At 53.6% G+C, this 13,047-nt stretch overlaps 1 protein-coding gene across 2 annotated transcripts; it reads right to left on the reverse strand.

Annotated features, from left to right (window-relative positions):
• Positions 1-560: 560 nt before the first annotated feature.
• Positions 561-12,517, reverse strand: SERPINA1 (serpin peptidase inhibitor, clade A (alpha-1 antiproteinase, antitrypsin), member 1). 2 transcript variants are annotated; one of them, XM_010836240.1, is made up of 5 exons: positions 12,227-12,517; positions 3,955-4,598; positions 2,827-3,097; positions 1,710-1,857; positions 561-837 (listed from the first exon to the last, which is right to left on the reverse strand). In XM_010836240.1, exons 2-5 carry the CDS (start codon positions 4,592-4,594, stop codon positions 646-648), a joined length of 1,251 nt encoding a protein of 416 aa, XP_010834542.1. In that variant the 5' UTR covers positions 4,595-4,598; positions 12,227-12,517; the 3' UTR covers positions 561-645. The 2 variants fall into 2 exon arrangements, with proteins under 2 accessions (XP_010834542.1, XP_010834541.1); XM_010836239.1 differs by lacking the exon at positions 12,227-12,517 and adding an exon at positions 9,961-10,062.
• Positions 12,518-13,047: the final 530 nt, after the last annotated feature.

A 13,047-nucleotide genomic window follows, 5' to 3' on the forward strand; every position in this document is an offset into this window, starting at 1 on the left:
AAAGGGCCCCTGCAAACACCAACCAGAGCCTTTGGCAGGAGAGACCTGTGAGCGGTCAGTGTCCAAGCCTGGCTCAGGTGATGATGTGGGACAAGGAGAGGACCCGATTCCTATCTCTACTGCTGGAGACGCTGCAGCCCAGTGTCCCCGTGTGAGCTGAAGACTCTGGAAGCAGTGGCAGCCTGCAGATGAGGAGCTCTAAGTGGGGGCCACAGTGAGACCAGTGGGGATGGGGCTGAGCAGGAGGACCCGGTGGACGCTGGATGGAGGTGGGGGCCATGGGCTGGATTCCGAGCCTGTGGGGTTTCCCCCTGGGGACCCCAGAGGAGACCGGAAAGCCTGGAGCTTTTCTGTAGTGACTGGGGGAGAGGCAGGAAGCTGTGGGATTCAGCCGACCTTTCAGCCTGGCCGAGCACGGGGTTGGGCAGCGTAAATGCTAAGGCATCTCAATGCAGTGGACACATGAAGGAGGGCCATGGCCCAGATTCCACACACATCCTGGGGATGCAAAGAAAGACTCAGATGCAAGAGGACGAAGGGTTGACACGCCACACGCAAGCTCGGGCTAGGTCAGTCATCCTTTAATGCCATGGAGGGAGTGGGGGGACCTGGCCTGGGAGGGGAAGGCTGAGCTCCGAGAGGCAGTTAGGCTTGGGTGGGATTCACCACCTTTCCCACGAAGAGGGGAGACTTGGTGTTTCTGTCGTAGAGGATGCAGAGGAAGGGTCTGTTGAACTCGACGTCTGGGGGAAGGGACATGGGGATGGCTTCCAGAAACGTGGACCCGACAGCTTCTGTCCCTTTCTCATCGATGGTCAGTGCAGCCTTGTGGAGCGCCTGGAAGGCGGGAGAGCAACGAGGTCACATGGGACTGGAGACAGGCCCCCACCCAGGCCTGGGAGCCAGGCAGGGAGGAGCGCCTCGCCCAGGGTGGGGCACCCTCTGGCCTCTCTCCTCGCCTCCTGTCTTTCCCCATCGCTGTCTACCTGGCCCTGCAGGGGACACACGAGGGATGCTCGCAAGGCCTCTGTCTGATCCACGACCTGGCCCTGCAGGGGACACACGAGGGATGCTCGCAAGGCCTCTGTCTGATCCACGAGGGTACCCCAGCCTCTTCCTCCCCAGCCTTCCTGGGAAACAACCCATCACCTCGGGGGAGAGATTTTCCTGCCTTCTGTTTCCTTGGCTCCCCTCTTTTTTGTGGAACCAGATACTAAGCTCCTTGGGGAGCAGGACTTTGAGGGGTGCTTTCATGTGCCTTGTCCCCACCCAAGTACTCCGTTCACAAACACTGAACCGCAGTTGTTTTCTTGGGCACCTGTAATTCCCCTGAATAAACGGCATCTTTGGTTGAAATCACTGACTCGGTGATTCGCCAGTAGTTCCCGGAGTCTCAGATGCAGGGGCCAAAAGGTCTTGGCAATCCCCGAGCCTAAGTCTCTCTCTGTAAGTAGGGGGTTATAGGGGCCCAAAAAAGGGAAGTCCCTGGACAAGGATGAGACGGAGAGTAAGTGCCACAACTTCCAAGCACCTGAGGCCACCTCCTCCCCTCTGTCAGCTGACCACACTGCCGTCGTTGTGGAGCGATGGCATTCCTCAGGGGCCTTGGTCTGCTGGCGTGCCTGCATCCCTCTGCCCCTTCCTCAGCCTCGCCCCAGAGCTGTGGCCCCGCATGCATTCTGACCTACAGACGTCAGGGACACACTCACCTTGGACACCTTCAGAGGCTGTTCCTTGGTGATCCCTGAGAGGTCAGCCCTATCGCTGAAGACCTCGGTGATGCCCACATCGCCCAGGACACTTTTCAGATCGTACGTTTCAGAAATGGACAGTTTGGGCAAATGTAAATTGGCAGAACTGTCGTGGAAAAAAAAAAAAGTCACAGAGTTGAAAGAGCTTCCTTTTCCGGTTGTTCTTTCCAGTTGGTGCCCTCTCCCCCTGCTCTCACACTTTGGTTTATTCCACTTTTAGTTCCTCTATGCCCAGGGTCAGAGGATATTAGAATCAGGGCCATCCTCTTGTCCTGCAGAGCCTCTCAAGGGCTACCTCCTCTGAGAAGGCCTCCTGGAGATCTGGGGTGTCTTCTGGAAGGACTGTACTCACTACTTCCCTGTAGGGTTTCATCACACCCGCTAGACTGGGACTCCCCCAGGGCCAGGATCCCAGGGGACTGTGGGGTGTGGTGGTAGGTCCTGAGTGATGTCTGTAGAGGGCGTGAGGAGTACTTTTCTGTATTTTCATCTTTGTTTTATGTTACACATGATAAAATTGCTCATCCGGGCCTGGGCATATCTACAAACACAGAGACAGGTACTGATATGGAGTGCATGATGGGGACCTGGTCGAACCACACTCATCTAATGACAGAGGAATCAGAACCAGCCTCAAACAGGTGCTGGAGTTTCCTGCTCTGGGCGTTGGCTTTTTCAGCATTATCCTCCCCTCCCCCGCCCCCATCCTGCCGTGGACTTTTTAGCCTGTAATCCACACTCTATCCTGTAATCTACATTCAACTGCCACCTTTGCCAAAAAGTCCATCCTCTTCTTTCTGGGTTTGCCAACAACATGAATTTGACATTGCTTTCCCTGTGCACCAGGAACGGGCAGTTTCCAGGCTGGGGAGGACGTCCTCAAGGACAGGACTTTCACTCCTCACCCCTGGGCACCAGCCCTCCCATGGAGTCTGCCTGGTACCACGTGCATGCATTCTGGCCTCTGTTGGAAGCAGACACACAGCGGTCATGGCCGTGGTCGGTGGGTCTATCCCCCCACCCTCTGACTGAACCAGATGTGGCAGCTCCCAGGTCGGTCTGTCTGGGAGATCACCTTGCATATTTCTTTTCCAGGAACTTGGCGAGGAGTTCGTTGTTGAGCTTGTCCTCCAGCTGCTGCAGTTTCCCCAGGTCGGGCAGGATGAAGCAGGCGGTGACGTTGCCCACGTAGTCCAACAGCAGCACCCAGCTGGCGAGCTTGTCGCAGTAGTGGAGGTCAAACATGCCCAGGCGGTTCATCATGGGCACCTTCACAGTGGTTTGCTCGTCCACATGGAAGTCCCTCTCTGTGGTGTGCTTCATCTCGAAGGGCTTCTCCCATTTTCCTGGAGAGAAGAGACAGCGGACATCAGCCAAGGGTGGGAGAAGGTTTAGTAACAGTGGGGAAATAAAGGAGCCCTGAGCCTCCTGGTGAGGTACTTCTCTCTGAGCCTCAGGTTTGCGTGTGTGCTTGTGTCCGACGCTTTGCGACCCCATGGACTGTAGCTCACCAGGCTCCTCTGTCCATGGGATTTCCCAGGCAAGAATACTAGAGGGGTTTGCCATTTCCTACTTCAAGGGAGCTTCCTGACCCAGGGATCAAACCCGCATCTCCTGTGCTTCTGCATTGGCAGGGGGATTCTTTACCCCTGAGCCACCTGGGAAGCCCCAAACCTCAGTTTTACCATCTGTAAAATGGGTCTAAAGTGAACCAGCAGTCTACAGAAAAGACTTTGGGGGAGAATAATGCAAGGCTGGTATAGGATCCAGAATTTCAATTTCGTGGAGTCTCATGTGGTAGAGGAAGAATTTAAATCTTGGTCTTCCTGACTCCAAAGGTGTCACTACTTTCTCTGCACTGCAGTTGTCAGAAGTGTGGTTCGGGATTTGTTTTTCTGACTCTATTTTGGGAGGCACTGCATATCATACACCTCTCCAAGGTAGGAATTTGCAATGCATGTTAGGACACTTAGGGCTCTGAAAAGTCCTGCAGAGATGAAGGTACTTTGTTTAATCCATAATTCCCTAACCCTATGTGAATACAGGACGTTTTAGTGGTCATGTGTGGAAAATTGAATAACACATGCAGAGAGGCACGGCTATATCCCATTCTGTGCTGCCAGGAAAGTTAAGAACTGAGTGTTGGAGAATATTTTGGGGGTATTTCTGTGTGAAAAAGCTCAGACTGGTTACGCAACCTTACCTTTAAAGGAAATGTAATTCACCAGAGCAAAAACTGTGTTTGGGTCAAGAACCTTTACCAAATCCACAATTTTTCCATGGCTTCCCTTCTCTACATAATCGTTGATCTTCTTCTTGGCCTCCTCAGCATCCCTGAAGTTGATGGAGAAGGCTTCGGAGTGATACAGGTTCTTGACATCCTCCAAAAACGTATCCACTAGCTTTGCACTCTCATTGATGAACAGACCATTGCCAGTGGTCAGTTGCAGCTGGTGGTTTGGCTGGTTCAGGGTGTGGAGAAGATGCTGAAAGCCTTTGTGGATCTCAGCCTCTGCGAGCTCAGTGAGGTTGAAACCCAGGCCCTTCAGGATCTCAGTGTGAGTGTTGCCCTTGGCTCCCAGGGAGAGCATCGCAAAGGCTGAAGCGATGCTCACGGGGGAGAAGAAGATGTTGCTGGTGTTGGACTGATGGGCCAAATGGTGGTATATGCTGAAGGCAAAGTTGGCCAGGTTGGGGGCAATCTTGTGGCACGCTGCTTCCTGGTGGGATGTATCATCTGTCTCTTGGACAGCGTGTCCTTGGAGAACTCCAGCCAGGGAGATGGGGGCCAGGCAGCACAGGGCTGCCAGCAGCAGAAGGCCCCGCGTGATGGAGAGTGCCATTATCCTGCAAGAGAGAAGGGTACCATGCCTGGATCAGACCATACAGTGAGTCCCTTGGCCACTGACTGATGCCAGGTCAAAGCAACCAGTTTATCGAGGATCTATATGACTAACATTCTTCTATGTCAGCGTCACTGAAAGACTCAGAACAATGGCAGGGACTTGATGGTGCTTATTGCATGCCAAATTCCATCCTAAGCTCTTTACTGTCTTATCTCACCATGCTCTGGTAACAGGCCTCTGACGTAGGTCATGCGACACCCCTGGGCTTACAGATGAGACCAGGCTCCTAGAGGTTAAGTCACTTGTCCAAGGTTTCAGGACAGACAAGTAGCAGAATCAGAATCACACTCCCAGGTCATCTGGGTCTGGAGTCCACGCTCTCGATGGCCCCACTAATATCCATAATGACCCCAAGGTGTAAGTGCTGCTGCCCTTATTTTGGGAAGAGGAAACTGAGGGACAGGAAGTGGACAATGACCCAGGAGGTGGGTGGAATTGGACTCAGGGATGATTGGATCGGGAACAGCCCTAGGAGGACTTCCACTGAAATCTGTTACCTAATGGACAGAGAGGTGACAGCCCAGAGTGGGAGGGATCTTGGTTCAATGACACACAGAAGAGCTGTAAGGAAACCCAGCTGGGGCGGGGGGCGGTACCCCAACACACAGTGAACCTCAGCCCCTAGTGGATGTTCCTGAGCTGGAGGGCTGCCCTCACAGTGAGTCTGTGGCCTCAGTCACAGGACTGTGCTGACGGTTAGCTTTGCCACCCACCCTGCTTGCCTCTGTCCCAGCTCTGCTCAACATGCTTGTGGGTGCTGAAGGTCCTGGCTCCTCCAGCCAAGTGGAATTTGTCTCTGTGTGGGTGGGGGGCGGGGTGGGGTGGGTAAGAGTTGGAAAAGCATCTTTTCGTTTTCAGACAGACCTGGCTTCTAATCTAGGTCTCTGCCACCACCAGCTGTGTGACCTTGGATGAGTTGCTTAGTCTCTCTGGTCCTCACTTTGTCACAGGTAGAAAGTCAGATTTGGGGGATCTTTGAAAGTAAGATCTTCACTAAGTCTAGACTCCACACCTTACGTTGAAAGCACCTAAGAGAGAAGATGGCTTGAAGGAGAGCCTGGTAGATGGGCAAGCAGAAGCCCTCAGAGGATGACGAGAGGAAGATGAGCTCCATGGCTGGTCGGAGGAGACAGCAGAGAATGGCAAGGCCTGTGGGTGGCCCAGCAAGGTCAGGCTCCATCTAGTGATCATTAAAGTCAGCGTCTCCTGCAGCAACACAGGACCAGCTCTGCCCCACAGAGCTCCCTCCACTCCACACAGACCCCTGCCTTGGGCCACCACGCCGAGGTCTCCTAAGTACCACCTGCTCTCTTCCCAGATAAGGGAACTGAGTTCCAAGCAGAGGAGAGGGTGTGCCTGCAGCCACAGAGCTGGCTATTGGTATTAGTCACATAACTAAAACATCATTTTAATAAAATACAAAGACAAAGGAGCTCTTGAACTTGGCATATGGAAACAGTTGGAAACAAGGAATGCTGGGTTTTACTTACCCCCTTGGACTTAAAGTTTCTTTCCAATAAACAACAAGATGAAGTCCAAAACTGGTTTCTTTCCATTACCTTTTTTTTTTTTTCTGGACTTCAGGCCTCTAAATAACCCAAATAGAGACCACAGATTATGTAAGACCTGTTTATATTTTTCGTAAACTAGCCAGTGGTTTTAGAGCTGAAGATGATGCTGAGATTAATTCTGTATATTTCCATCGCCCTTGCACTTCTCGCTACCTCCCCACCGGATTTTGGTGTGGTCCTTCACGGTTGATGGAAATTCCCCATCTTGGTGAGGCTCAGAGATGATGAGGGATTTGAACTCTGCACCGGGGGGACACTACATATGCCAGTTGGCCTCAGAGCCAGAGGCTGTGGCTTCTCGTCCACACAGGGCCACCTCTGTCCACTTGGCCTTAGGTAAGCATTTACTTGTTTTGGGGCCTCACTCTGCCCAGCTGTATAGACTGAGGTTAAGGGGGAACCTAAATGAGGTCCCTGTGTACCAATGCTGGAATTTTAATTAGAGGGGTATCTGGGTTTGGTGGAACAAGATGGACTGAAACTTCCCATGGGGTTACAGGGCGAGGTGCCCTCCTGCCAAGAGGGATGTTGACCTTAAGAAGGTAACAAGGCTGACATGCGGCTGAGGGGAAGAGGGGCTACAGCTGGGGTGAGCACCTCCCTGCCCCCACCCCATCCTTCTGCCTGGGGGTTACATCACCTCCTTTGGCTTCCTCGTCTTACAGTAAATGGTCTGAGGCCAGGAAGGGGTCAGAGCCTTGCCAAGGCCATGCAGTGAATCAGGGATAAAGCTGGCTGGAGCAGGGCTTGGTTTCCCCACCTCTCGAACTATAGACAGGACAGTGTGTCTCCAGGTCAATTCAGTGAGTGTCAGAATTAGGTCCCGAACACTGTGACGTCAGTCTTGAGACTCTGTTGGCTTCCTTTTGCCTCCCAGTCTGTTCCTTAGAACTTCGGGGGCCCAAGACCTCTCTCTCCTCTCCCTTTTATCCAAGGAAGTCCCTTCCCCCTAATCCCCAAATCCTAGTGCTGGGGAGCTGACCAGAGATGAGAGAGGAAACCGCGAAGTGCCCAGAGGTACAGGGACCAAACTTCAAATCAGCAGAATGAAGATGTCACAATGACACTTCCGGAGTCTGGGGTAGGTCGGGGACAATGAATCAGCTGTCCCTTTGCCTAATCTCATGCCATTTCTTTCCCCCAGGACATAAAACGGTGATCAAGAGCGACCCAGTGGGGTCTAGGGAAGTGACTGTGACCTAAGGTCACAGCCTATCGACACCTGGGTAAAGCCCAGGGTGACTCAGCCCTGCCACGTACAGGTAAGTGGCCTTGGGCAAGTGATTGCACTTCTTCGAGCCTCGCCTTCCTGTAAGTGGAGAAAAGAATCTCTTGCAAGGCAGATGTGAAGAATGGATAAGGTTATGAGTGGGTGGGCATCTAGCAGGTGTGGAAGCCCTACCTGTGCACAGGGAGGGTTCAAGCTAGAGAGCTGGCAGATTTCTTCCAGGCCAGTTAGCCACACTGCTCAGGACCAGAGAGGGGAACCCTGCTCTGCACAGAATGGCCTCTGAGTTTAGAAAATGTTCAGTTCAATTCTCCAGGTCTTTATTCATTGACTATTAGCTGCCAGACCCTATTCTTAGCAAATGTCAGCGTGAGCATCCTCCTCCTCTTTTCACTTCGTGAATAGCAGGCATCCATGTACTGTCTCATCTTCCCTCAGAGCTTACCCTGAGAGGTGGGAGTTATTATTAGCCCCATTTTATAGATGGAGACAGCAAGGAGATCGAACGAGTCCATCCTAAAGGAAATCAGTCCTAAGTATTCATTGGAAGGACTGATGCTGAAGCTGAAGTTCCAATACTTTGGTCACCTGGTGCAGAGAACTGACTGACTGGGAAAGACCCTGATGCTGAAAGATTGAGGCTAGGAGGAGACAAGGGTGACAGAGGAGGAAATGGTTGGGTGGCATCACCAACTCAATGGACATGAGTTTGAGCAAAGTCCAGGAGATGGTGAAAGACAGGGAAGCCTGGGGTGCTGCAGCCTACGGAATCCAAAAGAGTGGGACATGCCTGAGCCACTGAACAACAATATAGATGGAGAAATCAGTGGCTGTGGAAATAAAATAAATTACTGAAAATCACAGAACTGAACTGGCGGCTTACAGAACTAATTTTTTGTGTGTGCAGCATGTGGGATCTTAGTTCCCTGACCAGGAATCAAACCTGTGCTTCCTGCAGTGGAAGTGGGGAGTCTTAATCACTGAACCACCAGGGAAGTCTCTACAAGACCGAATTTAATCCTGGGTGTTTTGATTCCTGAATTTGGCATTTAGCCCTTCTCTGTATACAAAGCTGAAGGTAGAGGCCTCAGAACAGAAAACCTCAGAGGTGGCCTGGCTGAACAAAGAGAGGCAGCGTCACTTTGTGGCTAAGATTAGAGGCTATGAGGCCAGGACGCCCACGCTCAATTTGCTATCAGTTCTGTGACCTTGGACTAGTTACTCAACCTCTCTGAACCTCAGTTTCCCAGTGATGATATGGGTGTACTTCCCCTAAAAGACAATTATGCAAAAGAAATAGGTGCAAAGTGCCAAGAAATTCCTGGCACACTGTCAGTTCTCAGGAGGCATCAGTTGTTATTGACACTGTGGCTCTTTTAGGATCCTCTAAAAGAGTCTGGTTGCCTTGGCCTGGGTCATTTTTGTACTCCATCTCCAAACACCAGTGATGGAAAAATCATATCCTTCCTAAAGTCCAGAGATCAAAGCTAGTGGGAGTTGGGGTAGGGGCAGGAGGGCCAAGGTTATCTATGCTTTGCCCAAAAGGGCAGAGAGGATGAGCAACTGTCTAAGGTCACCCAGCATCAGAGGTGACTCAAAGCCAGACCAGGCTTCCCATTCCCCAGCTGGTGCCTGAGACCTGAAGGGATGATTGTGCAGTGGGCATGAGGGCAGAAGCGGGGATTCTGGAGGGGATTCAGCCTAAGCTTGAATCCTAGATGGTGTAACTGGGAGCAAGGGATGAACCTCCCTGTCCCAGAAGTCTTCATCTGTAAAATGGGAACGCCACAGTAACTACCTCAGAGGATTGCCATGAGGCTTAAATAGAGGCTGCCTGTGCAGAGTGGGGGCTCAGGAATACAGCTCAAAGCCCACCCCCCAGGATAGTGCCCTCCTCAGCTCCCCATCTTCCGTGGCACACAAGGATGGCCAGGGGCCCGCTGTGCACAGAGGGGCCCACTTCTGTAACTCCAGGCTGAGACCTGGTGTGGTTCTGTTCTGGGCACTGCTGCAGAGAATGGAGGCATGATGAACAGCTGAAACTCAGAGCTTCTGGTCCGACCTGGCTTCCCTACCAGGTTGCTCTGTGAACCTGGGCTACTCACTGTCCCTCCCTGAGCCTTTATCATTCTCATTTGTAGAAGCAAGAAAAGATACACACCCGAGCAAATGCAGAGGCAGCGAGACCTACAGAAGACCACCAACGGGAAAGATACAGGAGCTGTGCCAGCAGAAACATACATACTCCCTCCTAGGTCGCTGGATGCCAAAGCCAGCCCCCACCCCCTTACTTCCACTTCCGCTCGCAGAGGGCCACTTTAGTCACCGGGAGGAATTGGGGAGGCCCTGGACAGGCTTGGGGAGCAGGAAAGGACCCCTAGGGCTGCTGTTACTATGACAACAGGTGGCCCGGCTCCAGCCTGCTCCATCCTCCTTGCATCCCCAAGGCTTGCCCGGGGAGTGCAGGGTCCTGGAGGCCTCTGGCCAGTGGAAGGCATACTTACGATTCACTGTCCTAGGTCAGGGCTGGTGACTGAGGCCGAGGAGACAGAGCCCTGTCCTTCCCCGTATTTAAGCACTGGACCCAGAGGGGCGAAGGGGGAGGCTGCTGGTAAACATTAACCAAGGTCAGCCCAGTTATCAGAGGAACAAATAAGGACTAAGTCCATCAGCTGGACACTGAACTGCCTGCTCACGCCATCCATCAGTGCTCCTTCTGGGCGGCACGCAGCCCTGTGCACCATATCCCTGAGAGAATCTTTGTGCCCAGCTCATAAACCGCAGCATCCTGCGTCCAAGCTGGGGTGGCACTGATGCCGACATTCTGGGGGACGGCATGCCTTTTGCTGGCCTTCAATCCACTGGGGAGCTCTCAGTTGCTGCTTAATCGGTAGCAAGAGCTACCATTTATGGAGCCACCTTGAAAGGCCCACTGCTGGGACTTCCCTGGTAGTCCAGTGATTAAGAATCTGCCTGCCAGTGCAGGGGACGTGGGTTCGATCCCTGGTCAGGGGAGATTCCATATGCTGTGGGGCAACTAACCCCATACAGCAACTGCTGGAGCCTGTGCCCTAGAGCCTGTGACCCATAACCAGAGAAGCCACTGCAATGGGAAGGCCGTGCACAGCAACTAGAGTAGCCCCCTTGCCAGAACTAGAGGAAGCAGCAACAAAGATCCAGCGCAGCCCAAAAACAAATAAACAAACAAAAAGGCCCACTGCTGAAGATGCAAGGGGTAGAGCTCAGCTGGCAGATAGAGAAACTGGTCATCTACCTAAAGTCACCAAGCAGACACAAAACCTCTCTTGCCTTCCCTGGAAAGAAAATGGGTCCTGACTGCAGTTGACACAGCTACCTAAGGATGATAGGGTGGCGAGGGCACAGGCCCGGGGTCAGAGAGTAAATCTACAAAGAGTTGTGTGGCCTCAGGCAAGCTGGTCCATCTCTCTGAAACATGGGGTAGTTTCATTTGCATCCTAAGGCCTTGGAGGTCCCACTTCCAGCTCATTGTTAGGGATATGGAAATCACTTACGTAAAGCACCGGGCATACACTAGGCTCTTGATTTTGATCTGCACAGCTCTCTGCTCACACCTGCTCACCAAGCTTCTCCAGGTAGGAGGAGGTGCAATTCCTGGCCAGCCTCAGGCCTGTTTCTGTTTCCGCTGGACCTGGCTTCCGGCCAGCTAACTCAATCCACAGGCTGCCTGAATTTTCCTGGGACCTGTGGCCCCATCCAGGAGCTTCGGCAGGCTTTTGGGGGCACTGGTGGTGGCCAGGGTGGTAGTGTGGGATTGAGGCCAGTAGGGCCCTACTGGGGCGGTGCACAGTGTGATGCCAGCCGCCTTGGGCTTTTCAGTGGGTTAGAGTCCATTTAGAAGCCTAAGGCAGTTGGCATCACGCTGTGTGCACCGCCCTACACTCCCTTGGCACACCATGTACACTCTGTATTTGTTGAGTCAGTGGACAAATGTGTCTTTGTCCACCCCTCATCCCCTGGCCCCAGCTATGGGACTGTGCCTGGCGAATAGCCTGTAGGTTCCTCTAGCACACAGGTTTAGACCAGGGAACCCAGCATCCCCACTCACTGGCTGTGACATCTCAGGGGAGTCATTTAAGCGCTTCATGCCTCAATTTCCCCATCTGTAAAATGGGGATGTGACAGTTCGTACCTCGCTGGGCTGCTGCGAGGATTAAATGCAGCAGTTTCAGAGCTCAGAGCCCAGCATCGGGGGCACATGCTGAGCCCTGTGCCCGTGGATCTCCCTGGTGTGATTCTAGGTGGGTGGTCTAAGGATGAGGGGAGCGTTCCAGGAGCTTCCCTCCAGGCTTCCCTTACTGAGTCCTCTCAGTGTCCCTGTGAGGGGAGTGTGTACCACCCCCTACATAGGAGCAGAAACGAGCTCAGGGAGGGAAGTACTCTCCGCTCCCGTCTCTCTGGACTCTCCGATTCTACAAGCTGGCTTCAGAACACTGACTCTTCCCCTGAGCTGGCTGAAGGGGTTTCTTACCCAGGGCTCTGCACTCACCCATAGCTTGAAGACCCAGGGTGTGATGAAACAAGGTCTGCCCTCTGTACCTCCTGGACATTTGTTCCCCTCCCCGTGCCTCAGTTTCCCCATCTGTGAAATGGCCTCCCCCGACGCCTGGCTGCCCCTCTCAGCTCTCGCACTCAGTGGGCGTCGGCAAGTGTCCAGGCTGTTGCCACACTTAGTGCTTCTCAGCCTGGTGGTCTGGGGCAGGTGGGAAGGTGCCCCCCCATCCCCCTTACCTTCAATGCCAGGTTCTTGTGGCAGAAGGAACTCCTCCTCCCCTGGAGCTCCTGGAGGCCGTGTATGCCCTGAGCGCGGTGCCCAGGCTCTGCCAGCGCAGGAGGAAGGAGCTTCTGGGTGGTTCAGGCAGCAGGTCTGGGAGGGGTGGGGACCCTGGGCAGGAAGCTGCCTTGCACAAAGCTGCCAGGAGCCAGGCAGATGCCAGAAAGCCCGTCCCAGCCCAGGCGGTAGTCCTGTGGGTCACCTGTTGCCCTGCTCTGTCTGGCCGTGTGACCCAGGATGAATCACCCAGTGCCTTTGAGCTTCTGTAAGCGGGCTGGTTGCACCTGGCAGAGCAGATTAAAGGGGATGACAGGTGTCTCCTTTGGGCCCAGAGCCGGGCATCAACGTCTTGGCAGGTTTCCAGGGCCACCTATGGAGGGAGGCGGCCTGAGCCACCTCTGAAATGCACACAGGGAGCCCTGCAGAGACTGAGATGGGCTGTGTTCAGGGGGGAGGGTGTGTCACAGACACTGGCTGCAGGAAGAAGGGATGTAAGACATCGGGGGGACTGGGGCACTTGGAGGAGGATTGAAGAAAGGGCGTGAGGCAGGGCCTGGAAGAAAGTGAGGGGCTCTGGGTTGGGACCTGTTCCTTTTGAGTCCAGGGCTCCATGCTCAGCCCTTCCTCGTCTCCCCATCCTCCCACTGCCCACTTCTCTAGTATTTCACACTGCAGAGAGCTCCTCTGGACGTGCATCCTGGGAATGAGGGGTGGGATGATCCGGGAAAATGGGCAAGCACAGAATGCCTGGGGTGGATCCACCCAGTGGCCATTCTCC

This window comes from Bison bison, unplaced genomic scaffold, assembly GCF_000754665.1.
Source record: "Bison bison bison isolate TAMUID 2011002044 unplaced genomic scaffold, Bison_UMD1.0 scf7180017864061, whole genome shotgun sequence".
In the NCBI taxonomy this organism is placed as follows: Eukaryota; Metazoa; Chordata; class Mammalia; order Artiodactyla; family Bovidae; genus Bison; species Bison bison.

What these genes read in the sequence shown, in the direction of transcription:
- SERPINA1 (XM_010836240.1), bottom strand. Translation starts at nt 4,594, where the DNA reads ATGGCACTCTCCATCACGCGGGGCCTTCTGCTGCTGGCAGCCCTGTGC. An exon ending in CTGGAAAAGAAATATGCAAG is followed by an intron (nt 1,858 to 2,826) that starts GTGATCTCCCAG and finishes TTTCCACGACAG; the next exon opens with TTCTGCCAATTTACATTTGC. An exon ending in AGCCTCTGAAGGTGTCCAAG is followed by an intron (nt 838 to 1,709) that starts GTGAGTGTGTCC and finishes CCCGCCTTCCAG; the next exon opens with GCGCTCCACAAGGCTGCACT.